The sequence below is a fragment of the Neoarius graeffei genome, chromosome 1, assembly GCF_027579695.1.
Source record: "Neoarius graeffei isolate fNeoGra1 chromosome 1, fNeoGra1.pri, whole genome shotgun sequence".
NCBI classification, from domain to species: domain Eukaryota; kingdom Metazoa; phylum Chordata; class Actinopteri; order Siluriformes; family Ariidae; genus Neoarius; species Neoarius graeffei.
Genome location: NC_083569.1, coordinates 40,674,347 through 40,702,022, shown reverse-complemented (window position 1 = coordinate 40,702,022; position 27,676 = coordinate 40,674,347). Strand labels below are relative to the sequence as shown.

Below are 27,676 nucleotides of genomic sequence, written 5' to 3'. Positions count from 1 at the left end.
CGTAGAATCATACGTCATCCTCGCCGCCATATTGGAGAGGTCAAAGCGGAGAATAAAGATTAGCTGCGTTTAACTGTACCAACAGGTTTACCGTCCAAACGAGATCACATGGGATTACCCTTCACAGGTGAGACTGGAAAAATACTTTTCATTGTATTTGGTCATTATAATGTAATTTTACGAACAGATTTTCCTGACTTTGTGGCTAATATGAAGTCTCGCGCATAATAGTTTATGCGCATGCGTCCTTACTTCTTCTATTGTTCTGGTGTCTCCGAAGGGACCGTCTTACAGCGCCCCTAGAGGTGTGGCATGTGTATTGCATCATTTTCAGCAAGCGTTGCGTTGCCATATGGACCTGATATTTTACTGATCGTTGCCCATTTGGACGCGATATATTTTTAAATAACATCTTGTTGCCGTTGTCGTGTGGATGTAGCCTAAGCTCGCAACAGGCCCTCGTGTTGCGTCACGCTTAGGATGGGCGGGCCCAGGCTAGTATAGAGGCCCATTTCCAGCAACTCTCACTCCAGTGTTCTAATGGTACAATGTGTTTGCTCATTGCCTCAGAAGGCTAATGGATGATTAGAAAACCCTTGTACAATCATGTTAGCACAGCTGAAAACAGTTGAGCTCTTTAGAGAAGCTATAAAACTGACCTTCCTTTGAGCAGATTGAGTTTCTGGAGCATCACATTTGTGGGGTCGATTAAATGCTCAAAATGGCCAGAAAAATGGCTCGACTATATTTTCTATTCATTTTACAACTTATGGTGGTAAATAAAAGTGTGACTTTTCATGGAAAACACTAAATTGTCTGGGTGACCCCAAACTTTTGAACGGTAGTGTATACACAGATCAGTATTCTGCAGTTCAGTAACAAATATCACAAAAAGTAACATCATAAAACTTATGACTTATATTTTTTTTCTTTCTTACTTGAAAAGTACTCGTGCTAAAGAGAATGTTGATCAAGGCTAACGGAATGGAGGCGAGATTTGGTCGAGGGGAAATATGACGTACAGGTATAAGAATATGGACTGATATTTACAAAGATATATTCAACATCAAGGGAGGGGGAAAGGGGGAAAGAAAGGAGAAATTTTTAATTTCTAGAATTACAAGCAAGTGCAACTGTATATAATGTACATCTCCCATGTGTTAAGTTTGTTTGTATATGTAGTTGTCAAATAAAAAATAAGTTAAAAAAAAAAAACCTTATGACTTGATGAGATCACTAGTTTGGACAAGAGAAACAAACAACAACAATGCTACAAATAAACACAACTGATAAAATTGACTGATTAAATCACTGATTATTATACACTGAAATCTAGTTATCAAATGACGAGATGATATCTCTTGTTATGAAAACCTCCACACCTCTATTGACTCTCAGATGAATGGATACAAATAGTTTCTATTCATCTTCATCTGTCAACCCTTGAGTTCTGCTCCATCAATCGGACTCCATCAATCATTAATTTATTTATGAGAAATTGAAAACCAGAAAATTGAAATTGTATATATTTTCATTTTTAAATTATTAATTTTGAATATATATCCTCCACTGATTTTAATTGTTGTCTAATTATTCAGTGTGGCTCCTGTATGGTATTTAATGGTAAAAAAATAAAGATGATAATTTCAAATAATCCATAATTATATCTAAGTTATAGAGCCCTATGTTTCAAATCCCTAAACTCCCATTACTAATTAGTTAATTAATACAGCTGGTAACTTAATTAGCAGCCATTTGACAGCTTGGTATTTCCTAGAGAACTTTCCCCACTCCTACCTCACTCTCTGTGCAGGCGCACATTCCCCGCCAGCACACGCTCGGCTGTTGAGGTATTTCACCCACGTGACCAAGTCATGTGATGCTGCCATTTTGGACGGCACGGCTCAAATCAGTTTGAATGCGAGGAAGGCGACAAACGAAAAACAAAAGAAAAAGGAGCAAGATGCAGAAAACACCTTCACTATCCAGCGACGTAGGGCATTTACAGGGCGAGCAGAGGGAGAGGTATTTGCAAAAATTGAGGTTAGCAGGCTTAGAGAACGACGTTTACCTGCTTCCACCAGGATTGTTCACTGACCCATCGCCATACACAGGTTTGGGCGATTAGAATAGAATATTGAATAGAATATTATTTTCCTTTTGATGAATAAAGTTTATAAATACTACTTATATCATGTCATAGCCGGAGCGCGCCAGCGAGCTCCCCCGGCGCGCCAGCGAGCTCCCCCGGCGCGCCCCCCCAGCGCGCCAGCGAGCTCCCCCGGCGCGCCAGCGCGCTAGCGAGCTCCCCGGCGCACTAGCGAGCTCCGGCTATGATATGATACAAGTAGTATTTATAAACTTTATTCATCAAAAGGAAAATAATACATGACAAACAGGAGAACAAAATGTCTGCTACATGCAACCCTAGACAAATTAACACTGCCTTGTTTCACTGCTCAGATGGGTTAACGAACACTGACCCATTTACTTTTTGCTATATATTTTATCAAAATTGCGTTGACTGATAAACTAACCTGTAATGAAATGATCACTGCAAAGTCTGGAGTACTCTGTTGGCTCCCAATCCTGTCTCTTCACAGCTGCAATCCATTTGGCCCTCTTGTCTGGGTCAGTAGGAAACCGGTAAAAGGAGCGTCCTGCACGCTGTCCCTGTCTGTTGTGGCAGCCCACAGCACAACAAGCAAACACCATGGTTATTTATAGAGTGCTTACTGACAAATTAATCTAATCTAGGTGTCTGTAACACGTTTTTTTCCAAGCTGGTTCTCCCTCTCTGTCTGCAGCGTTAGTATGTAGCTTGCCGTCCAAAATGGCGGACACCGGGGCGTCATGTGACCCTGTGACGTCAGGTGAAATACCTCAATATAATGAACACCGTCAACAACAATTCAAAGATTTGGAAATTATCACACACTCAACGTAAATATACAGTTGAATAATGATCCCGCCAACAGAAATGTCAACAAATCCACGTGTATGACACGATTAAAACCAATCATAAACGACCGTTTACTTTTCAGCTCAAATACACGAAGCGGTATTGGCCGGTTTCGCAAGTGGAATATTGCGCATGTGCACATCGCTCTTTCCGAATAGAAACATCTGGCGATTCATCAAAACAATATGTCGAGTGAGATGCTTCGGAAATCATGTGAATAAACTGATACTGTTTCTACTACTGTTGTTGACCTGGCCTTATCTGATCATTTTTGTGTTTTCTCTGATGTTTCTATGTCTCCTCACATTCAGAACAGCTCAACGACTATAGGTAGGAGAGTCATAAAAGACAACACACGTGTTCTCTTTGAGCAAGCTCTCTCTCAGAACTCAACCAAAATGTCAGACTCTGTAGATGATTTACTGGAAATTTTTAATTTAAATATGACCCAAATTATGGATGATCTTGCTCCATTCAAAATCAAAAGAGTCAATGATAAGCAGAAAGCACCATGGAAGCAGTACCCGGCTGTTAAACTGTTAAAGAGAGAATTTAGAAAGACTGAAAGAAAATGGTGCAAATCTAAACTTCACATCCATTATCAAATCCATAAAGAGATGCTTTGTAATTATAATTATGAAATTGGTAAAGCAAGACAGTCTTTCTTCTCCAACATCATCAACAGGAATATGAACAATGCCCGTGTGCTATTTTCAACAGTAGAGAAGCTAACTAATCCCCCACCACAATTAGCACCTGAACTTCTCTCAGTTAATAAATGCAATGAGTTTGCATCCTTCTTCAAAGGTAAAATTGATAAAATACGGCAGAATATTGCTCATAATATATCTCAGTTGCAAATAATTGAAAAACTGCAATCGCCAATGAGACAGATAGATAACTTCAACACAATGTCAGAATTTTGTTTAATTGATTGAGACTCTTGAAAAAACTGTACAAAATCTCAGTTCCTCAACATCTGAATTGGACATTCTGCCCACCAACTTTTTTAAGTCTGTTCTTCATCTTATAATTACAGATGTGCTTCAAATTATAAATACATCCCTGGAGACTGGCGTTGTTCCTGTGTCCCTGAAAAAAGCCGTTGTAAAGCCCCTACTTAAAAAAAATAATCTGGATGCTTCAGTATTAAATAAATAACTACAGGCCAATATCAAATCTACCATTCATCGGGAAAATCCTTGAAAAAATTGTCTTCAATCAAGTAACTGCCTTCTTGATATCAAACAGCCGTTTTGATAATTTTCAGTCAGGATTTCGTGCCAATCATAGCACTGAAACAGCGCTGATTAAAGTTATAAATGACATACGTCTTAATACTGATGCAGGCAAAACATCGGTCCTGGTATTACTGGACCTCAGTGCAGCTTTTGATACTGTTGATCACAACATACTGCTATATCGACTTGAACACTGGGTTGGGTTGACTGGTAAAGTTATCATTTGGTTAAATTCATACTTAAAAGATATAAGCTTCTTTGTTACCCTGGGAAATTGTTCCTCAATGTCAATGCCCTTGACCTGTGGTGTCCCCCAGGGGTCGATTCTTGGACCATTACTATTCAACCTTTATATGCTCCCACTTGGGCAAATTATCAATAACAATTCAATTTTGTATCACTGCTATGCAGATGACACCCAAATTTATTTCGCTCTATCACCTAATGATTATGCCCCCCTTGAATGTCTCTACCAGTGTATCGATCAAATCAACAACTGGATGTCACAAAATTTTCTTCAGCTGAACACAGATAAAACAGAAGTAATTCTATTTGGAAAAAAAAGATGAAAGACTCAGGATTACCACTATTCTTGACACAAAAGGGATTAAAACTAAAGATATGGTTAAAAATCTTGGTGTTTTCATTGACAGCGAGCTAAACTTTGACAGTCACATGAAAGCAATCACTAAATCGGCATTTTATCAACTAAAAAACATTTCCAAACTAAGAGGACTTGTGTCAAAAAATGATCTGGAAAAACTTGTACATGCCTTCATCTCTAGTAGGGTTGATTACTGCAATGGCCTTTTCACAGGCCTGCCAAAAAAGACCATCAAACAACTTCAGCTGGTTCAAAATGCAGCGGCGAGGGTTCTCACACGAACAAAAAGAACAGAGCACATTACTCCAATTCTAAGGTCCCTTCACTGGCTTCCAGTAAGCTACAGAATTGACTTTAAAGCATTGCTGCTGGTGTACAAATCTCTAACTGGTACAGTACAGGGCCCAATTACCTCTCTGATATGTTGCAGCGGCCGAACCCAATCAGATCTACCAGATCGCAGCAGCAACATTTACTGTTAAAACCTGTTGTTAAAACAAAGTGTGGTGAAGCAGCTTTTAGCTACTATGCAGTACAGCTATGGAACCAACTGCCAGAGGACATCAAAAATGCTCCTGCTGTTGGCAGCTTCAAATCTAGACTAAAGACCAAGCTGTTCTCAGATGCTTTCTGTTAAATAATCAATATTGTCTTCTTTACATTCTTTATAATCTTTACTTTTACAGTCTCTGCATGTTTTAAATTTTACTTAACTTTTATTCTATTTTATTCTGCTGGTTTTTTTCCCCCCTATTTGAACTTCTACTTCATTTTATTATTTTATTTCTACTATTGTTTAATTCTTATTATATTTCTTTCCATTTATCTTATGTAATTTTATTCTCTATTGTTTACTGTTTTGCTTTTACTTCTGTAAAGCACATTGAACTGCCACTGTGTATGAAATGTGCTATATAAATAAACTTGCCTTGCCTTGATAAATTTGATATGTAACCCGAATATCGGCGTATTTTGGCACTTGTCCGATCGGACAAGTAACCGAGACGATGAACTTGTCCGACATTTAAGTATCACTTGTCGCGGACAAGCGTTAATGTCGAGCCCTGCTTTAGTACGTCACCAACCAAAACCCAGCTTTCTCACCATGGTGTACGAACACAACCCTGCGTTCGATGCTTGCTGGACTGTTGCAGAGGGTCTCGACTGTCACTGCCCTGCATCCTGATTATGGTTATGATTATTTAAGACACGCCTGTCTGTGGTGAGTTATAGGGAATTACAGCCACTGCATCAAAATCTAAATTCACCAGCAAATACGTTACCAGGGCGCCGCTAGAAATTTTGCGCACACTGAAAGAATATAAACACACACTGCAAAAAAAAAACCCTTAATTTATCCAGAGGAAGTGTTGTTAGTGTCATTTTCTAACAAAAACACATGAATTCAAAAGTCTGGGTTTGTCAAACACCAGTAATGACCCACTGGATCTGAACACCTCGACTGAATGGCTCACAGAAGACACAGCCCTTGTTTATCCCCTGATATTACTTTTCACCACTAGGTGTCAGTATTCAGTGAGAGACCTCCCCAGGCTGTAGCTAGTAGACGAGCATAAACTTGGTGTCGACTGGCCTTACTGTCGCAAACACACTTCCAAATTCATCCTTCTGTCTCCTTCGTGTACTGACTCATTATATGCAGTTACATTTCTCGGTTGATGAATAACTGGTTTTAATCGATGGAAGGTGATTTACATGGTGCACTGCAAGAAACCCACTTTTTTTTTTTTTGGCTGTGCCAATTTAATAGAAAACAGAGTCAATACAATAATGAGCAATCCAGAGAAAGTGTGGGGGGCTCAGTATCTGGATGTGCATATGGTCAGGTTTTTCTTTCTTTTAGTATTATTTTTATTGATCTGTTCATCTGTGTTCATTTGTCTGATGACAGTGTTTCTCTCTCTCTCTCTCTCTCTCTCTCTCTCTGTCTCTGACTGTCTGTCTGTCTCTCTCTGTGTCCCCGTCGGTCTCTGACTGTCTGTCTGTTTCTCTCTCTCTCTGTGTGTGTCTGTCGGTCTCTGACTGTCTCTCTCTCTCTCTCTCTCTCTCTCTCTCTCTCTCTCTCTCTCTTCTGTGTCTGTCGGTCTCTGATTCTCTCTCTCTCTCTGTGTCTGTCGGTCTCTCTCTGTCTCTGTTTGGCTCTCTCTGTCTGTCGGTCTCTGACTGGCTCCCTCCCTCCCTCCCTCCCTCTCTCTGTCTATCTAACTGTCTCTGTTTGGCTCTCTCTCTCTCTCTCTCTGTCTGTCGGTCTCTGACTGGCTCTCTCCCTCCCTCCCTCCCTCCCTCTCTCTCTGTCTGTCTAACTGTCTCTGTTTGGCTCTCTCTCTCTCTGTGTCTGTCGGTCTCTGACTGTCTCTGTTTGTGTCTCTCTCTCTCTCTCTCTGTCTGTCGGTCTCTGACTGTCTCTGTTTGGCTCTCTCTCTCTGTCTGTCGGTCTTTGACTGTCTCTGTTTGGCTCTCTCTCTCTGTCTGTCGGTCTCTGACTGTCTCTGTTTGGCTCTCTCTCTCTGTCTGTCGGTCTCTGACTGTCTCTGTTTGGCTCTCTCTCTCTGTCTGTCGGTCTCTGACTGTCTCTGTTTGGCTCTCTCTCTCTGTCTGTCGGTCTCTGACTGGCTCTCTCCCTCCCTCCCTCCCTCTCTCTCTGTCTGTCTAACTGTCTCTGTTTGGCTCTCTCTCTCTCTGTGTCTGTCGGTCTCTGACTGTCTCTGTTTGGCTCTCTCTCTCTGTCTGTCGGTCTCTGACTGTCTCTGTTTGGCTCTCTCTCTCTGACTGTCTCTGTTTGGCTCTCTCTCTCTCTGTCTGTCGGTCTCTGACTGTCTCTGTTTGGCTCTCTCTCTCTCTCTGTCTGTCGGTCTCTGACTGTCTCTGTTTGGCTCTCTCTCTCTCTCTGTCTGTCGGTCTCTGACTGTCTCTGTTTGGCTCTCTCTCTCTCTCTCTCTGTCGGTCTCTGACTGTCTCTGTTTGGCTCTCTCTCTCTGTCTGTCGGTCTCTGACTGTCTCTGTTTGGCTCTCTCTCTCTGACCGTCTCTGTTTGGCTCTCTCTCTCTGTCTGTCGGTCTCTGACTGTCTCTGTTTGGCTCTCTCTCTCTGTCTGTCGGTCTCTGACTGTCTCTGTTTGGCTCTCTCTCTCTCTGTCTGTCGGTCTCTGACTGTCTCTGTTTGGCTCTCTCTCTCTCTCTGTCTGTCGGTCTCTGACTGTCTCTGTTTGGCTCTCTCTCTCTCTCTCTGTCTGTCGGTCTCTGACTGTCTCTGTTTGGCTCTCTCTCTCTCTCTGTCTGTCGGTCTCTGACTGTCTCTGTTTGGCTCTCTCTCTCTGTCTGTCGGTCTCTGACTGTCTCTGTTTGGCTCTCTCTCTGTCTGTCGGTCTCTGTTTGGCTCTCTCTCTCTCTGTCTGTCGGTCTCTGACTGTCTCTGTTTGGCTCTCTCTCTGTCTGTCGGTCTCTGTTTGGCTCTCTCTCTCTCTGTCTGTCGGTCTCTGACTGTCTCTGTTTGGCTCTCTCTCTCTCTGTCTGTCGGTCTCTGACTGTCTCTGTTTGGCTCTCTCTCTCTGTCTGTCGGTCTCTGACTGTCTCTGTCTGTCTCTGACTGTCTATGGCTCTGTCTGTCTCTGATTGGCTCTCTTTCTCTCTGTCTGTCTGTCTGTGTTTGACTCTCTTTGTGTCTGTCTGTCTCTGACTGTCTCTGTTTGGCTCTCTCCGTCTCTGTCTGTGTCTGTCTGACTGTCTCTGTTTGGGTCTGTCTGTCCTTTCTTTTTCTCTCTCTCTCTCTCTGACTATCTGTGTTTGGTTCGCTTTGTCTCTTTTTCTCTCTGTGTATCTCTGTTTCTCTCTCTCTCTCTCTCTCTCTCTCTGACTACCTCTGATTTGCTCGATCTCTTTTTCTCTGTGTGCATCTCTGGCTCTCTCTGTGTGTGTGTTTTTTTTCTCTCTGACTACTTCTGTTTCGTTTGCTCTATCTCTTTCTCTGTTTGGCTCGCTTTCTTTCTTTCTTTCTTTCTTTCTCTCTCTCTCTCTCTCTCTCTCTCTCTCTCTCTCTCTCTCTCAGATTACCTGATGGCTTTACACAGCTTCGAGCACTAGCCCACCTTGCACTCAATGACGTGTCACTACAATCACTACCGAATGACATTGGAAAGTGAGTGCGCGCACACACACACACACACACACACACACACACACACACACACACACACACAGAGCTCTGGGTTTGGCTCTCAGTCGTGTTCATGCAGATGGAGGAGCCCCTCACTCTTCCAGACCAACTGTCACAACATAAATTTACCATCTGACTAACAGACTTCTGTGTTCGCTCTCCACCTCTTTTCATTCTGTCGCTCTAATTTGTCACATTTCCTGTGCTCTAGCTTGGCTAACCTGGTAACCCTGGAGCTGAGGGAGAATCTACTGAAGTCTTTACCCACGTAAGTCAACGTCTCTTTGGGCCGTTTTGAAGTTTGTTTTGGCACAGCGCTAAGCTTTCGGGTAAAACTGAACACGCTTCCAGCAGATTCTAAATTAAAGATTCAGTGTGATGTCCATTGTGCTTCAAAACTAATCCAAGATATTTAGAAAGGAGAAGAGAGAGAAGTATTGTGCATTTGTGTATTTTGAATGTTGCACACTCTGTGGCTTCGCAGCTCTCTGTCTTTCCTGGTGAAACTGGAGCAGCTAGATTTGGGCAGCAATCAACTGGAAGTATTGGTAAGAGAAAGCAGAACACACCACTCATCTAGTTCACATACCCAGAAGGTCTGCAGCAGAACCAGTCCTCTCAAACTGCTGCCTTCATTTTTTTTTTTTTTTTCTCTTTTCGGGTATGAGGGTTTTTTGTGCTCCACTTCAATCTCTTTCATGCCGTCATGGCAACACCCAGTAGTTGTCTCAGTGGGGCAGAGTAAACAATACTGGATCACACAAAGGCGTCGCCCAGGCAATACTGGTGATGTAATCGCAAAGCACTACCCACAGTTCCCTTCTGCATCCATCTTGATCACACCTACCACCTGAGAGAGCGCTGTCTTCTGAGTCCGAGGAGGTTACTATGGCGGCGTCGCAATGCTGTGAGGGAGAAAACTCAGTTTAAGAGTCAGAATAAAAAACACGGTTTCTTTTGGAAGCTGCTTCATTACCGCGTCCAAAATTCAGAGAAAGCTTTTGCTGTGGTGGTGTTTGGGTTTCAAGGAAACGCACTAAGCACCATTCAGACTACTTTATCATTTATGTTTCCAACCCCAGAGCACGAGTTTGTGTTTACATCAGTTCACTTCGAAGTGATGAACTCAAACGGGAGTTCAAGTTCATGTTAAAAAATGACACGTGTCGCACTCGGTCAGGCCTTCATGCTATTTAAAGCACATCTCGCTTTCCTTTGAGTCAGACCCAGCATGTGTGTCTATATATATATATATATATATATATATATATATATATATATATATATATAGTAATTTAATTCTTCCATGACACTGTTTGTTTTTCCTCACTCCAGCCGGATGCACTGGGGGCCCTGCCCAACCTCCGTGAGCTGTGGTTAGACAGGAACCAACTTTCTTCACTCCCCCCAGTGAGTACACGCTGCACTGAATTCATTTAGCATTGATTTGACTTATTTTATTAGCTGTTGTTGATACTGTGGTCTTGGTAACTAATTCGTTCTAAGTACAAGTGCGAATCCTCTGTTACCTTGCGACTTTCTTTCTCAGCTGCCTTTTTAAACAAATTCCGCTTTTGTTTCCATATTTCAGCAAAGGTGGACAAAGTTACCCGACTTCATTACTTAAAGTGCCATTCCACCATTGGATGTATTCTTTGGCATAAAATACAATATATTTTATGACAGCATGACTAGACAGAGAAATCTTTTAGCTTCAAAATGATATATCAAACAATTTTTTGACAACGACAAGTATATTAATTTTGCGACCAAAGTCACCTACCCTTTTAATTTCCGCGCGGTAGTGAAACGTGACGTCATCGGCAGGTTCCCCTTCTTGTGTACCACGTCACGTGTGACGTGGCACAGATTATCAGCAATGGCGGATAGAACGCGATTTCCACTTGTCGATTGCTGTGCCGATATTCACCATCGACCGTCTCCTTTGGGCCTCACTTGCTATTTTCCTTCGCTTCTTTTCCGAAGCTGACAATCGCGTTCTATCCGCCATTGCTGATAATCTGTGCCACGTCACACGTGACGTGGTACACAAGAAGGGGAACCTGCCAATGACGTCACGTTTCACTACCGCGCAGAAATTAAAAGGGTAGGTGACTTTGGTCGCAAAATTAATATACTTGTCGTTGTCAAAAAATTGTTTGATATAACATTTTGAAGCTAAAAGATTTCTTTGTCTAGTCATGTTGTCATGAAATATATTGTATTTTACGCCAAAAAATACATCCAATGGTGGAATGGCACTTTAAGTCAAAGCACAGATCCCACTGGTCAAATAAATGTGACTCCGATACAAGTGAAAGTTGTCCAGTCAAATTTTTACTTAAGTTAAAGCACTTGCTTTTAAAAATACTTAAGTATTAAAAGTACATTTTCTGTCAACGTATCGTTGTATTATTGCCACAACGCTTATAATATCTAACGGCGTTACCAAAGACAGAAGTGTGAACTCACAAAATGAACGCATGCTGTGCATCATGGTAGTTTAACGTTAAGCTACAGTAGCTAGTCAGTGAAACTCCACCTGACGCTAGCAAACTCTTTTCAAACTCAAAATCATATTGGGTCGCTAACGCTACTAGAAAAGAAAGATTTCTACATTCTGTTTATTTGGTAAGATTATGCTAAAACATATTTCTGAAAGGACTTCAGATAAGTTAATGTTATTCATGTTAGCGTAACTCCGTTTTTACATGCTAACTAACTGTCCAAGTTAACTAGCTATGTGTTAGCGTTAGCCGTGGACAAGGTTACGGCAACTTGGTGGGAAAATCCATAGAGAGTCATTTGACTAACCAGACTGCATCGCTACTGCAACGTTATCGCTAGCTCTAAAAGCACAGACAACTTCACTGCAAGCTTTCTCTTGGAATAAAACGTTTATATCCCTCAATATGCTTCCGCAGGTCGGACGGCGAGTTTTTGTAGGCCGTGATGTGGTTCGTTTTCGGCAAACATTTAAAACGAAACGACTCTTTAATCCTTTCAGAAAACTGAAACATGGGTTGTCGGTATGGCCCCGGGTGTGTGCGTTCTCCAGAAGAACCGCCTCCTTCCATTCTGCCATCAACTGATCGTGTTAAATAACGCTGCTGAGGAATCACTGAACTTGATTTTATAGTCTACGGATGTGACGTGACCTGAGTGATTACTGATAGACTGACCATTTTCAAAGCTGCTTCATAGTAACGAGTAACGAGGACCTTGATGCAAATGTAGTGGAGTGAAAAGTACAATATTTGCCTTTCAAATGTAGTGAAGTTAAAGTCATAAGTTTCCAAAAAAATAATACTCAAGTAAAGTACAGATACTCAAAAAGCGTACTTAAGTACAGGACTCAAGTAAATGTACTTCGTTACTGTCCACCTCTGGATTTCAGTTTTAACTGGAAGGTTTCAAATGACTTGTTTTTCCTCACACTACTCAGAAGTTGATTTTTCAAAGTTATCAGTGCCCGTGATGAAATTGGAAAAAAACCAAACCTTGATATTGTCTTGTACCCTCCTAAACCTATAGAAATGTGCTTTAAGAAATCTATCGTGTTAAATAACTACAAAAAACAAGCCTTTCTAATCTTGGAGTTAAAGCTATAAAACTTTCCATTTCAGAAATCCTAGCATTTTCCTTTTTCATTTTGTTATATTGGTGAAAACTGACAGCCTACTATTACAAAAGTTCTTGTGTTTATTAGTGAGTGTGTCAGGTTATTAGCCTGTTTGTCTCTCTTAATTTCATTTTGGTTTAGTCCACAACGTCAAAAACAAGCATTTCTATACATCAGTATCATAATAAACCGATGTTAAATGTCACAATATACTTTTCTGTAATATTGTAGCTTTCTGGATATATTTTTGTTTTAAATCAGTTTTTTTTTTTTTTTTTAAATTAATTACATACTGAAGCAGCTTGTGTACTTTTCTCGTTCTTAATCTTTAAAATTGTAAAATGATCTTTTTAAAGATATCCTTTTAAAGATAATATTAATAATAAACAGTGGGCGGCACGGTGGTGTAGTGGTTAGCGCTGTCGCCTCACAGCAAGAAGGTCCGGGTTCGAGCCCCGTGGCCGGCGAGGGCCTTTCTGTGCGGAGTTTGCATGTTCTCCCCGTGTCCGCGTGGGTTTCCTCCGGGTGCTCCGGTTTCCCCCACAGTCCAAAGACATGCAGGTTAGGTTAACTGGTGACTCTAAATTGACCGTAGGTGTGAATGTGAGTGTGAATGGTTGTCTGTGTCTATGTGTCAGCCCTGTGATGACCTGGCGACTTGTCCAGGGTGTACCCCGCCTTTCGCCCGTAGTCAGCTGGGATAGGCTCCAGCTTGCCTGCGACCCTGTAGAACAGGATAAAGCGGCTAGAGATGATGAGATGAGATGAGATTAATAATAAACAAATGTATTATAATTGTTTAAAACGCAAGAGTATTTTGCTAGAGGTTTGTGAGCCACTCTGTATATTGTGATGCATGTCGTATCGTCAAAGTGCCTTCAATAATTATGATTTTTTTTGTCATAGTCCCCACACGTACCAATAAATAACACGAGCTTGTATATATTCAGGACCAGAAAGCTTTACAGCGCCAATAAACCAACAAAATATCATTATTGAATAATTTAAATAATGTCCATGAGGTATATTTGTTCTAAATGAATTTATTTTACACTTTAAGGGGTCCCTGGTTACAAAAATAGTAATACCGTCTGTTGGCCCTTCTTTTGAACAGGAGCTGGGAAGTTTGCGGCGCTTGGTGTGTCTGGATTTGTCAGAGAACCGGCTGACGGAGTTGCCCTCCGAGATCAGGGGCCTCATCGCCCTCACTGACCTGCTGCTCTCACAGAACCATCTGGACACCGTGCCTGATAGCATCGGTGAGCCAATTAGTTCTCTGGCAGTGCTGATGCGAAATACACTCGCGCATGAATGAGCTTTAGATCCGAAACGGTATGCAGTAGGTTGGGATTATTACCAGACCAGGTTAAGATGGGGATCAGTAATTTGCCTTGTGATGTTTGCTGGACTTGGCAGTATTTTGTAAACATCTCCAGTTAATCACATGCTTTGGTGCTGCTTCACTGTGTAAGCACTAAATGTTTATGCTTAGTTTGTAACTGCAATGCTGCCCTCTAGTGGCGTCTTGTTTTTATGACTGTAGGATTATGGTCCTATCAAAAGTACTATGCTTTTTTAAGGGAGAACTGAAGGCAAAATTTTTTTTTTTTAAATCAAAATTCTATTTGTCATTTTATAAAATGTAGGAATGCATTTCTGGCAGCTATTCTGTCGCTGCTATAGCAAGTTCTGAGTGTTTTGAAATCTGCTATGTAATACATCAGTCCGTATGTCAAAGCAATGGCCGTAAACGAGATTCGCCGAGACCTGTGCGAGACATCGTCGGACGGAAGTAAAACGTACAGCGGAAATCAAAGTCACCATCATCTGCCAACGTTGTCAAAAGACGCACGCGCGCGCCCTCCTTCAAACGCTGACGTAATCAAGCCGGAAGTTTTCCCTGTGTCCGAAATCACTTCCTGCTCACTATAGCGTGCGGACGCCATTTTCTAGTGCTGTCTGAAACCTTAGTGAGGATTATGAGGGAAATGCGCTCAGTATAATATGGATTTATCACAAAAATACATGTTATTTACCAGCTGGGAGGTCCGTATGGTGAAATACCGTGACCGCGGTCTTGAAAGTACTGAGCGAGGCCCTCTGGACCGACCTTAAGCTGGTAAATAATATATTTATTTTTTTCTTTACCAAATTCTAACAGAAAACGAGAGCGCCCGAAAGGGAAAACCGAGCCGAGCCGCCATTTTGAATCCTCATTCACGGCTGTAATGCAAATGGCTTCCTCCTCGGTATACAAGTGCACTTCCATGGTAGGGGAAAAACTAGGTTTTGCTGCCTATGTAGTCCCCTATTTATACAAAATTGAGTCATTCAGGATTCAGCCATGTTTTTTGCTCGGCGTTAGCAACAGTTACAGGTTTTTAGCTTTCTCCTGAAATGTTTTCTTTTATTTCTTCTTCCTCAGGGCAGTAAAACTCGCTTTCGCTGTGAACACTGTCGTTATCGCTATCCATGCTGTAAAATTAATGCTATTCTGCTGAGAAATGCTGGCAAAAATTTATAAGATTTTTGATCATCTTATAAATAAATCTTTATTAAAAAAAGATAAATGTTGACAAAAAATGCTACTATGTTTGTTGTTGCTGTGAACGAGCAAGTCGCCAGAGGTCCATAACTGGGGTCCGTATCGTAGGATACAGACCTGCTCGCCAGCCAATCAGAGTGCAGGATTTGGACCGCAAAAAAAATAAATGCATGTATTTATTATTTTGAAAACCCACCAGCCGCCTGATCTGGCACATTTTAATCGTGCGACAGTAATGACGTAAATACCAGCGCGACGGACGAGTCCTTATCCTGTCGTCTTTCCAACTCTCCTCTACTCCACGCTGGTTGGAAGTCGTATGGAATAATCTCCATCACTGATGAAGCTGGCAAATCTCGAAATTAATCTAAATTGGAACGATCTGGTGATCTGGCCGCTGTGTAAACAGTTTTCAAAATGGCAGCACCGACACTTCACGTTTGAAGTCTCGCACAAGTCTCGTGAAGATCGTGTGGATAAGCGACGCCTGCCGTGGACCAAACGAACTACATTCAACACGGCTAAAAACCGAAACGGCCGATACGAGTCACGATATAAGGTTAATAAAATGGAAAATGTAATTGAATAACACGTTAATTAAGAAATAAAGCAAGTTTAAAAATGACTTCAGTTCCCCTTTAACTGCTGAGATTGCACAACTTTCTGTATGCATTGTATCATCTTGTGTCTAGGCTCCTTGAAGCAGTTATCTATCTTCAAAGTGGACCAGAACCGCCTGGTCCGTCTAACAAATTCAATCGGCGAATGTGAGAACCTCACAGAACTGATGCTGACGGAGAATCTGCTACAGGTACCAAAGTGCAAACTGAAATCCTCTTGCTTTGAATGATTTTGAATTCACGTTCTTAATCGCTTCTATTAGGCATATCAGGTGAAAGTTCAATCCAGGTTGCTTGAAACTGCTCTCATTGAACACAGAACGACATTCTTTTTACAGAATTAAATGTCTTTATCCGTTCTTGAGCTATTACAAATCAAAGATTGAAAAAACAGCTTAATTTTTAGAAAACCGCCGTAATATTGAGAGTTATGGTCCAGAATGGGATCGAATGTTTTTTCTTAATAACTTTTTCTATTTTTCAAGATATTTACATGGAAATTGGCAGGCACATAGATGGTTGTATACCAAATACAAATTTTGAAAAATTAGTAAAAACCAGTTATGCAAATTAGTATTAATTATGCTAATTGGGTAAAATGTTAAATCGGTACACTCTCGTCTTCAAAGTTTCACCAAATGGCTTTATTTGTGCAATATAAAGCTGATCTTAACTCTTATTTATACATCGCAAAGAAGGAGAAAATCAATGTTAATTATAAAATACGCATAAATAAGCACTGAATGTCATTCACATCTGCCATTCTCTATCAAAATAAAAAAGTAATAAAGAGCATATTAGAAATAATCTTTTGTGCTCTGTAGGCCTTTGTATTTCTGAGGAGGGCCTACTAGTGTTTATATAAATGATTATTTTGACGAATATTCAAAGCTTTCAAGGCGAACCTCAGAAAAACCCTGTGAGATCCACATCCAAGAAACAATTCTATTTAATTGAATTGAAGCTGAGACTCGAGTTTCTGACTTCCGTTTTTTTTTAAATCTCATTCCGACCACTAAGATCTCAGTATTTTTCATCAAAACAACTCCAGTTATATCCAAAAATAGTTATTTATTTACATGAATCAGTTTGATTTGAAAAAATAAGTAGGTAAAGCTCTGAAAACTCACTTCAAAGTCTCCCATGAATCGTAACAACAGAACGAGCAGACGGAAAATTTTGCTGAATCCTTGATCAGAAACCGTGAGAGCGAGAGAACATCCCTCTAAAAGTTATCTGATTGATATTCACGAGTAATCTAGTCAGAAACCGATCGAGAGAGAGAGAGCCTGAGCGCTTTCCCATGACTCAAAAAGCACCGGCAGTTTCCCGACATCCTGCAAGCAGAGTTTTTATACTCTGTTGTACAACCCCGATTCCAAAAAAGTTGGGACAAAGTACAAATTGTAAATAAAAACGGAATGCAATAATTTACAAATCTCAAAAACTGATATTGTATTCACAATAGAACATAGACAACATATCAAATGTCGAAATTGAAACATTTTCATGCCAAATATTGGCTCATTTGAAATTTCATGACAGCAACACATCTCAAAAAAGTTGGGACAGGGGCAATAAGAGGCTGGAAAAGTTAAAGGTACAAAAAAGGAACAGCTGGAGGACCAAATTGCAACTCATTAGGTCAATTGGCAATAGGTCATTAACATGACTGGGTATAAAAAGAGCATCTTGGAGTGGCAGCGGCTCTCAGAAGTAAAGATGGGAAGAGGATCACCAATCCCCCTAATTCTGCGCCGACAAATAGTGGAGCAATATCAGAAAGGAGTTCGACAGTGTAAAATTGCAAAGAGTTTGAACATATCATCATCTACAGTGCATAATATCATCAAAAGATTCAGAGAATCTGGAAGAATCTCTGTGCGTAAGGGTCAAGGCCGGAAAACCATACTGGGTGCCCGTGATCTTCGGGCCCTTAGACGGCACTGCATCACATACAGGCATGCTTCTGTATTGGAAATCACAAAATGGGCTCAGGAATATTTCCAGAGAACATTATCTGTGAACACAATTCACCGTGCCATCCGCCGTTGCCAGCTAAAACCCTATAGTTCAAAGAAGAAGCCGTATCTAAACACGATCCAGAAGCGCAGACGTCTTCTCTGGGCCAAGGCTCATTTAAAATGGACTGTGGCAAAGTGGAAAACTGTTCTGTGGTCAGACGAATCAAAATTTGAAGTTCTTTATGGAAATCAGGGACGCCATGTCATTCGGACTAAAGAGGAGAAGGACGACCCAAGTTGTTATCGGCGCTCGGTTCAGAAGCCTGCATCTCTGATGGTATGGGGTTGCATTAGTGCGTGTGGCATGGACAGCTTACACATCTGGAAAGACACCATCAATGCTGAAAGGTATATCCAGGTTCTAGAGCAACATATGCTCCCATCCAGACGACGTCTCTTTCAGGGAAGACCTTGCATTTTCCAACATGACAATGCCAAACCACATACTGCATCAATTACAGCATCATGGCTGCGTAGAAGAAGGGTCCGGGTACTGAACTGGCCAGCCTGCAGTCCAGATCTTTCACCCATAGAAAACATTTGGCGCATCATAAAACGGAAGATACGACAAAAAAGACCTAAGACAGTTGAGCAACTAGAATCCTACATTAGACAAGAATGGGTTAACATTCCTATCCCTAAACTTGAGCAACTTGTCTCCTCAGTCCCCAGACGTTTACAGACTGTTGTAAAGAGAAAAGGGGATGTCTCACAGTGGGAAACATGGCCTTGTCCCAACTTTTTTGAGATGTGTTGTTGTCATGAAATTTAAAATCACCTAATTTTTCTCTTTAAATGATACATTTTCTCAGTTTAAACATTTGATATGTCATCTATGTTCTATTCTGAATAAAATATGGAATTTTGACACGTCCACATCATTGCATTCCGTTTTTATTTACAATTTGTACTTTGTCCCAACTTTTTTGGAATTGGGGTTGGACCAACTTCAACCTGCAGATCTTAACCAGATACATTTCTTTGGAAAGCAGAGATTATACGCTTTTTAATGATAGTATTCATGATAGAAAATATTCACGAGTTAAGCAATGACAGATTTGGAAACTCGGATGAGTTTCCACGCACAATTTTCACAGCACGGCGAGCGAGCGAGCGTCTGATACGCCTGCTTATCTTTACCTGACCCTTACATGTTGAGTTTGTAGATTAAACAAACCCCTGCTGGTGCTTTGCTGTGTTTTGGTGTTCCTCTTATTACTGATTCTCCAGAGAAAGTTCCAGCGACGTGTCGGGTTTAGCCTGTGTGTTGAGATTGGCTGCTCAGCTTTTTAACACTAATGCATCGTTTCTGTTGGATGACAGTGGAACACCACATTTACGCTCCATGAAATAATTTACTGAATGAAATATGCTGAAGTCATCCTGACCGGTCTCATTCTCCTGTAGTCTCTTCCGAGTTCTCTGGGCAACTTAAAGAAGCTGACCAACCTGAACGTGGACCGTAACCGCTTGAGCAGTGTACCAGCTGAATTGGGTGGCTGTGCCAGTCTCAATGTGCTCTCGCTCAGAGACAACCGCGTGGGCAAGCTGCCTTCTGAGCTTGCGAATGCCACGGAGCTTCACGTACTGGATGTGGCAGGCAACAGGTGAGGGCTACAGATCAGATTTAAAAAAAAACAAAAACCGAATTTAATTATATTCAGCTGCAGTTTTTGGAAGAGCAGGTTAGTTGTATTTTATGCCACTCTTATCAGGTCAGCCTTGTGCTTGATTTCATGTACACGTCCTCAAGATGGCTGCCGCTGCACCAAACTAGGGTCTATCTAATTCATTAATTCTGAATAAATTGAATATTTTTTAAAGCTGGCAGTTTCCCTACAAAACCCCAAAGCTGATCTTGTAGCAGTTGGTTACTTGTAAATTTGTGTGTGAATATAAAATCGCTTGGCGATTTAGTTCTTAGTTCCCCGTTTCTCTTCATCTTTCTGTGCACAGGTTGCAGAACTTACCATTCTCGCTTGCCAACCTGAACCTCAAGGCCATGTGGTTGGCAGAGAACCAGTCCCAACCTATGCTCAAGTTTCAAACCGAGGACGACGAGCGGACAGGAGAGAAGGTCCTCACCTGCTACCTGCTGCCCCAACAGCCTACACCCAGCTTAGGTGAGGCTCGCCTCCTTGATGAACAATACTATCCAGATCGCTTCTCTATCCATAGAGACCCCTCTGAATGTACACTGTGTTCACTGACTATCAGCATCAGTGCTTTACAGCGAACTGCTAGCTACACTGTTAAAATGGCTCTTGTGCAATATACCGACTTATTTGTGCAATACTATCTGGGTAATACACTCATGTTAACTGTACATCTGCAAATTTCTTAATTTTTTTATCCCTAAATTTGTAGTTTATTTCTTTTATATATATCCTTTTTTTGTATACTACTACTCCACTGCCTTATCTTTTTCACTTTATATATTTTGCTGCTGTAACGATGTAAATATCCCCTTGTGGGATAATAAAAGGCTATCTTATCTTATCGTATCTTGGCTCATCTTATCTTATCTTAGCTCATCTCATCTCATCTTAGCTCATCTCATATCTTCTCTTAGCTCATCTCGTATCTTCTCTTAGCTCATCTCATCTTCTCTTATCTTAGCTCATCTCATATATCTTAGCACATCTCATTTTACCTCATCTCATCTTAGCTCATATCTTAGCTCATTTATTCTTATCTTAACTCATCTCATATCTTCTCTTGGCTCATCTCATATCTTATCTTAGCTCATCTCATATCTTCTCTTGGCTCATCTCATCTTCTCTTATCTTAGCTCATCTTCCCATCTTATCTTAGCTCATCTTATCTTGGCTCATCTTATCTTATCTTAGCTCATCTCATATCCTATCTTAGCACATCTCATTTTAGCTCATCATCTTAGCTCATATCTTATCTTAGCTCATTTCCTCATATCTTCTTTTAGTTCATCTCATATCTTAGCTCATCTCATATCTTCTCTTGGCTCATCCCATCTTCTCTTATCTTAGCTCATCATCTCATCTTATCTTGGCTCATCTTATCTTAGCTCATCTCATATCTTATCTTAGCACATCTCAGCTCATATCTTATCTTAGCTCATTTCCTCTTATCTTCTCTTAGCTCATCTCATATCTTCTCTTGGCTCATCTCATCTTCTCTTATCTTAGCTCATCTTATCGTAGCTCATCTCATATCTTATTTTGGCAAATTTCATCTTGGCTCATCTCATCTTAGCTCATTTCTTATCTTAGCTCATTTCCTCTTATCTTAACTCATCTTCTCTTATCTTAGCTCATCTTATCTTAGCTCATCTCATATCTTATTTTGGCTCATCTCATCTTAGCTCATCTTATCTTAGCTCATCTCATATCTTATTTTGGCACATCTCATCTTAGCTCATCTCATCTTAGCTCATTTCTTCTTATCTTAACTCATATCTTATCTTAGCTCATCTTATTTTGGCTCATCTCATCTTAGCTCATCTTATCTTAGCTCATCTCATATCTTATTTTGGCACATCTCATCTTAGCTCATTTCTTCTTATCTTAACTCATATCTTATCTTAGCTCATCTCATCTTAGCTCATATCTTAGCTCATCTCATATTTTCTCTTATCTCATCTTATCTTAGCTCATATCTTGGCTCATCTCATCTTAGCTCATCTCATCTTATCTCATCTCATCTTAGTTCATCTCATCTTATCTCATCTTGGCTCATCTCATTTTATCTTAGCTCATCTCATTTTATCTTCGCTCGTCTCATCTTTCTAACAGCTGACCGTTTGCCCGTTCCTTTGTGTTTTTAGAGAACCTGCTGCAGAGCAGCGTGGATGAAAGTTGGCCCACAGACACTAATCTGAACAGAGTGTCTGTCATCCAGTTTCAGGACCACACCAAGCCTGATGAGGAAGATGATGAGACTGCGGCAGAGAAGAGGGTGAGGCTGTGCGTGTAGGGATTTGTGTCGGAAGCTTTTCCTGTAGGTCGTACAATGCATGCAGGGTTATTTTGGTTCTTGCTTCGTTTCGAACTAGCAGGGTCTGCAGAGGCGAGCCACCCCTCACCCCAGCGAGCTGAAAGTGATGAAGAATGCGATTGAGGCCAGGAGACCTGAGGCTTACACAGCTAAGCCAGATGAAGACCTGGACTCTCCAGACGCTGAGGTCTGTGTTTATGTGTGCATTTCAATCCATCCAAAAAAAGTCTCAAAAAATCAGTGCAAGCTTCGAAAGCTTTCCAAAAGCCCACAAGTCCAGTTTTTCAATATGGAAAATGAAAAAATAGTGAGATTTTGTTTGTAATGAACAGATCAGTTGCTTTCCCTTGTAACTATCAGGATAAGTCGCTTGGACAGGCTCACGAACAGCTATGCGAGTAGTTTATCGAGTGAAAATTGTCAAAACGACACGATCTCAAGTCCAATATCAATTTCCTCAGATGAACCGCAAACTGCAGCCTCGAGGCTAGCCAGCAACAACAAAGCGTGTACTTGAGTCGATTTCTACGTCCTGCTTACCCCTGCGGTTTGATGGACAGCCTGCAACTGGAGGCAGGAAGAACCTCCTACTGTTCTGAAAAAACATGAATGTTCCAGGCTTTTGTAGTTTGTTCTGGGTGTCTTTCAGAAACACCCTAGACAAGCATAAACTAGGCTTAAGTGCACAATGCCACCTCTGTGTACTTTTTCTTGGTGTGTTATGTTTTAAAAGCAGTGTTCTGTGCACATTTTATCTTGCTGTTTTTCCTTCAGACGTTTTCTATTGTTCGATTTTTTTTTTTTTTCCCCTCCACAATACCACTGAAATGAGATTTTGATTTGAGCATGCCTTTAAGAGATGCACCCAATCTCCATATTTAATGAGAGCTCAGCGGATCTTATTCCAGACATCTCTGTAAATATCAGTCATCTCTTGTTCTCTATGTTGATTTCTTATATCCTTTCAGTGCAACATTTCTTGGATGTTTTTTTTTTTTTTTTTTGCTTGTATTGTTTTAAAGATAGACTGCCTTTCAGATTTTTCAAATGTAGGTCATAAAAAGAATTTTCCCTGACATCCAGTTATTTTAGTTTAGTGGACCGAAAGCTACTGAAGTCAAATCACAAACTTCCAGTTTTATTAGGTTTCTTAAAAAATAAAATAATTAATTTAGAGCCACGTGGCCTCAAATTCTCCGCTGTTTTTTTTTTTTTTTTTCCTGCTTCACCATGACCCAATTCAAGATACTGCGTCATGCATCACGTGCTGGGCTTTCCTCGTTCGCGCAAGGCATTGTGGGATACAAATTTGAAACAGGAGAGAAAAATGAAGGACGCGAATGAAATGTGAAAGACCGACTACAGTAACGGAAGGCGAGAAGAAAAGACGTTATGTTGCGAAGGAAAGGAAACGCAGGACCAAACTAATAAATATCGGCGGTCAGCGAGCACCTCGGTGTGATCAGCTGTTCGTTTAGCGACAGAATGATATAGATGGCAGTAATGCAACACTGTGGATGCCAGCTGCTGTAAAACCCAAAAGAAGAAGGTAAACCTGCGCATGCGCACACGGACTTCCTCTGTCTGCTTGACTGCGCAAAGCGAGCGATTTCGTGCACGCCATTTGCTCGGGAATCCTCTCAAATTAAATAACTTCCCAGCCGCAGAATGGCCTGTTTTTTGAGATATTACAGAAATAAACATGTATCACAATGACCAAATTTCAGAAGGAACTAAATTTCATCGATTTTATGAAATCGAAAGGCCATCTAGCTTTAAGACCGACACTGCAGAAGACGTCGCTTCAATTAGTGTTTCGATGTTTAGTGCAAGCAAATACAACCCCGATTCCAAAAAAGTTGGGACAAAGAACAAATTGTAAATAAAAACGGAATGCAATAATTTACAAATCTCAAAAACTGATATTGTATTCACAATAGAACATAGACAACATATCAAATGATGAAAGTGAGACATTTTGAAATTTCATGACAACAACACATCTCAAAAAAGTTGGGACAGGGGCAATAAGAGGCTGGAAAAGTTAAAGGTACAAAAAAGGAACAGCTGGAGGACCAAATTGCAACTCATTAGGTCAATTGGCAATAGGTCATTAACATGACTGGGTATAAAAAGAGCATCTTGGAGTGGCAGCGGCTCTCAGAAGTAAAGATGGGAAGAGGATCACCAATCCCCCTAATTCTGCGCCGACAAATAGTGGAGCAATATCAGAAAGGAGTTCGACAGTGTAAAATTGCAAAGAGTTTGAACATATCATCATCTACAGTGCATAATATCATCAAAAGATTCAGAGAATCTGGAAGAATCTCTGTGCGTAAGGGTCAAGGCCGGAAAACCATACTGGGTGCCCGTGATCTTCGGGCCCTTAGACGGCACTGCATCACATACAGGCATGCTTCTGTATTGGAAATCACAAAATGGGCTCAGGAATATTTCCAGAGAACATTATCTGTGAACACAATTCACCGTGCCATCCGCCGTTGCCAGCTAAAACTCTATAGTTCAAAGAAGAAGCCGTATCTAAACATGATCCAGAAGCGCAGACGTCTTCTCTGGGCCAAGGCTCATTTAAAATGGACTGTGGCAAAGTGGAAAACTGTTCTGTGGTCAGACGAATCAAAATGTGAAGTTCTTTATGGAAATCAGGGACGCCGTGTCATTCGGACTAAAGAGGAGAAGGACGACCTGAGTTGTTATCAGCGCTCAGTTCAGAAGCCTGCATCTCTGATGGCATGGGGTTGCATTAGTGCATGTGGCATGGGCAGCTTACACATCTGGAAAGACACCATCAATGCTGAAAGGTATATCCAGGTTCTAGAGTAGACCTGGGCATTCTACGGCCCGCGGGCCACATCCGGCCCGTTGTGTGTCCCTGTCCGGCCCGCGAGGCCAATTATAAATTACAAAATAAATGGGGAAACCCCCATATTCCGAGTGCAATATAATGGTGCGACTTTTATTTTGAAAGCGCTACGTTCATGGTTACGTTGGAACGTGTGAGCTTTGAGCTGTGCGTGAACGTCAACTGCAACTAGTGAGGATAGCCAGCACGTCGTTGTCAGTCAGGCATGTCAGCTAAATGGTATATATAATAAATAAATGTAAATAATAAATTGCACTGATTCAATGACTGGTTTTGTTTTCTTCTTTATATGTAGCCTACACCACAATTCCACATAGCCTATGAATAAATATAATATTAATATTAATTATGTATTGACATGAATATATATTAAGTAGGGTGGATTCAGGTAAGCTGGGCCACTTACGCACTGAGCTTTTCATCTCTTCCAATTTTACTGACCAATCACCACAATTGTATTTAAATTGTTGCAACATTACTACTTTATTTGCTTTAAGTCATTTGGATGCCATAATATTTCTGTGATGAATGAATGAATGAATCTTTATTGTCCACAAGTGTGGAAACTTGTCTTCAGTTTCACCACATAAAAAACACATATGACTCCATTTCATGTAAAAATAGTAAGGAATACTACTCTAATGAATAGATGATTAAATTAAGTGTAAAAATTTTAAAATGTAAAAATAGTAAGGAATACTACTCCAATAAATAAATGATTAAATAAATAAAACAAGACTCATCTTGGTTTGCAAAAGTCGCCTATGTGTTGGATACAATTCCCACTTTGTTTATCATATTAACTGCATTGGGAAGAAACGATTTCTTGTATCGGTTTTTAATGGCATTTGGTACTCTAAAATGCCTCCCTGAGGGTAAGGGGATGGGCTGGTGTACCCCTAAAAAACTTGGGGTCTTTCCAAGTTTGCAAAAAAAGTGGCACAATTTACCTGAATTCACCCTATATTAAAAAGGTGCGCCTTACATCTGGTCAATAAAATTACAACCTAAATTTATCGTGGCCCTCTGACATAATTTTGGTTTCTCATGTGGCCCCTTGTGAAAAATAATTGCCCACCCCTGTTCTAGAGCAACATATGCTCCCATCCAGACGACGTCTCTTTCAGGGAAGACCTTGCGTTTTCCAACATGACAATGCCAAACCACATACTGCATCAATTACAGCATCACGGCTGCGTAGAAGAAGGGTCCGGGTACTGAACTGGCCAGTGCAGTCCAGATCTTTCACCCATAGAAAACATTTGGTGCATCATAAAACGGAAGATACGACAAAAAAGACCTAAGACAGTTGAGCAACTAGAATCCTACATTAGACAAGAATGGGTTAACATTCCTATCCCTAAACTTGAGCAACTTGTCTCCTTAGTCCCCAGACGTTTACAGACTGTTGTAAAGAGAAAAGGGGATGTCTCACAGTGGGAAACATGGCCTTGTCCCAACTTTTTTGAGATGTGTTGTTGTCATGAAATTTAAAATCACCTAATTTTTTTCTTTAAATGATACATTTTCTCAGTTTAAACATGTGATATGTCATCTATGTTCTATTCTGAATAAAATATGGAATTTTGAAACTTCCACATCATTGCATTCCGTTTTTATTTACAATTTGTACTTTGTCCCAACTTTTTTGGAATCGGGGTTGTAGTTTGTTTTTAATATAGTTTGCTTTATTAGTGAAGCAGGCCTTATTTCATGTGACAGATTTATTTTGTTGTTGATTGTTCACAGGAGAAACGTATGAGTGGATTGTCCAATCAGAGCCATGACTCCCAGTTCTCTAACAGCACTGCCTCAGCTAACTCTCATGATGAGAGACAGAAAGTAAATGGCATCGCACAACACGAGCACGAACAGGAAGACGAGGAAGAGGAGGCAGAATACACTGAGGTATCGACGATATATGGGTTATTCTTAGACTACGGGTACTTTTATGTTATTTGGTCATATTTTAAAAAATACTTATAATTTTGGACAAATTCCACTTTCTTTGTCACACTACCAATGAAACCCACTTAAAAAAAATTTACTAGCTTTCTATTATGATTTTTTCATACTTTTCAACCTCCTGGAAGGTGTCAAAATCACTGTTTTCTCCTTGTCGCACACCCAGACTTTTAAACTAAAAGACTGAAAATAAAGTTTAAGAATATGACTTAGCTGGTAATTATTAATGTACCTGTATTAAATAATAGTCACATAAATACAATGTCATATAATATTTCATTTGAGTCCATCATTAATATATTTTTTTATACAAAATATACCTGTCGCACAGTATTGGCGTCATTTCCACCACAACACTGTAATGTCCCTTTAAAATGTTTGTGAGAAAGATTGTTTGTGTGGTTACCATGGAAATCTACACTGACATCAGAGCACATGTCGAACATGGAGGGCATTTAAATTTTCATTAAAAACTACTGAAGAAAAATCAAGGTAAATATTGCTTGATCAGTAAATACATTTATTGTACGTCATTTCCAAACATGCTGTACTGTCATGGGTGTTTTTAAAGAGATGAAAATTTTAAGTTAAATAAGAGTATCTTGCATACATGAAATGCTAAGTATTAATTCAAAGCTAATCAGTGAAGCCATCTTCCATTTTTTCACAAAAAAGTGTAGAAATGTCATTTCCACCACGGTCATTTCCACCACACTGCTCTCTGTGGTGGAAAAGACAGTATGTGGTGGAAATGACATTTAGGATGATACCGTTCAGGTGACATGGATTGTGAAAGAAGATATATGTAATACTTAATATAATAGAACATGTTACATAATATTAGAATAGAAATTTTTAAATATTATACAATATTAATATATTTATTTCATTTAATCTTTTTTTAAGATGCCGCCTAAAACAACAAAACAAAGGTCACAAGCCTATAGGGACAAGATAAAAGCTGACCCTACAAAATATGAGGAGAGACTTGTGAAAACTATGAGCCAGATTGGTCAAAATCATTTTTATTGGCCACAAAGGGATGACATAATTTGGTACCAAAC

At 40.4% G+C, this 27,676-nt stretch overlaps 1 protein-coding gene across 15 annotated transcripts in view; it reads left to right on the top strand.

The window, feature by feature from the left end:
* Positions 1 to 27,676, top strand: part of scrib (scribble planar cell polarity protein) — a 269,195-nt gene that overhangs the window by 154,676 nt on the left and 86,843 nt on the right. For 12 of the 15 annotated variants that reach the window (XM_060931798.1, XM_060931772.1, XM_060931874.1 and 9 more), the window contains exons 4-14: positions 8,873 to 8,962; positions 9,192 to 9,248; positions 9,465 to 9,528; positions 10,316 to 10,390; positions 13,717 to 13,861; positions 15,840 to 15,958; positions 19,199 to 19,398; positions 19,748 to 19,914; positions 21,594 to 21,724; positions 21,822 to 21,950; positions 26,397 to 26,555. In XM_060931798.1, coding sequence (XP_060787781.1) covers positions 8,873 to 8,962; positions 9,192 to 9,248; positions 9,465 to 9,528; positions 10,316 to 10,390; positions 13,717 to 13,861; positions 15,840 to 15,958; positions 19,199 to 19,398; positions 19,748 to 19,914; positions 21,594 to 21,724; positions 21,822 to 21,950; positions 26,397 to 26,555 — 1,336 coding nt within the window. The remainder of the gene's footprint in view (positions 1 to 8,872; positions 8,963 to 9,191; positions 9,249 to 9,464; positions 9,529 to 10,315; positions 10,391 to 13,716; positions 13,862 to 15,839; positions 15,959 to 19,198; positions 19,399 to 19,747; positions 19,915 to 21,593; positions 21,725 to 21,821; positions 21,951 to 26,396; positions 26,556 to 27,676) is intronic. The other 3 variants (XM_060931865.1, XM_060931789.1, XM_060931763.1) reach the window with 1 other exon arrangement.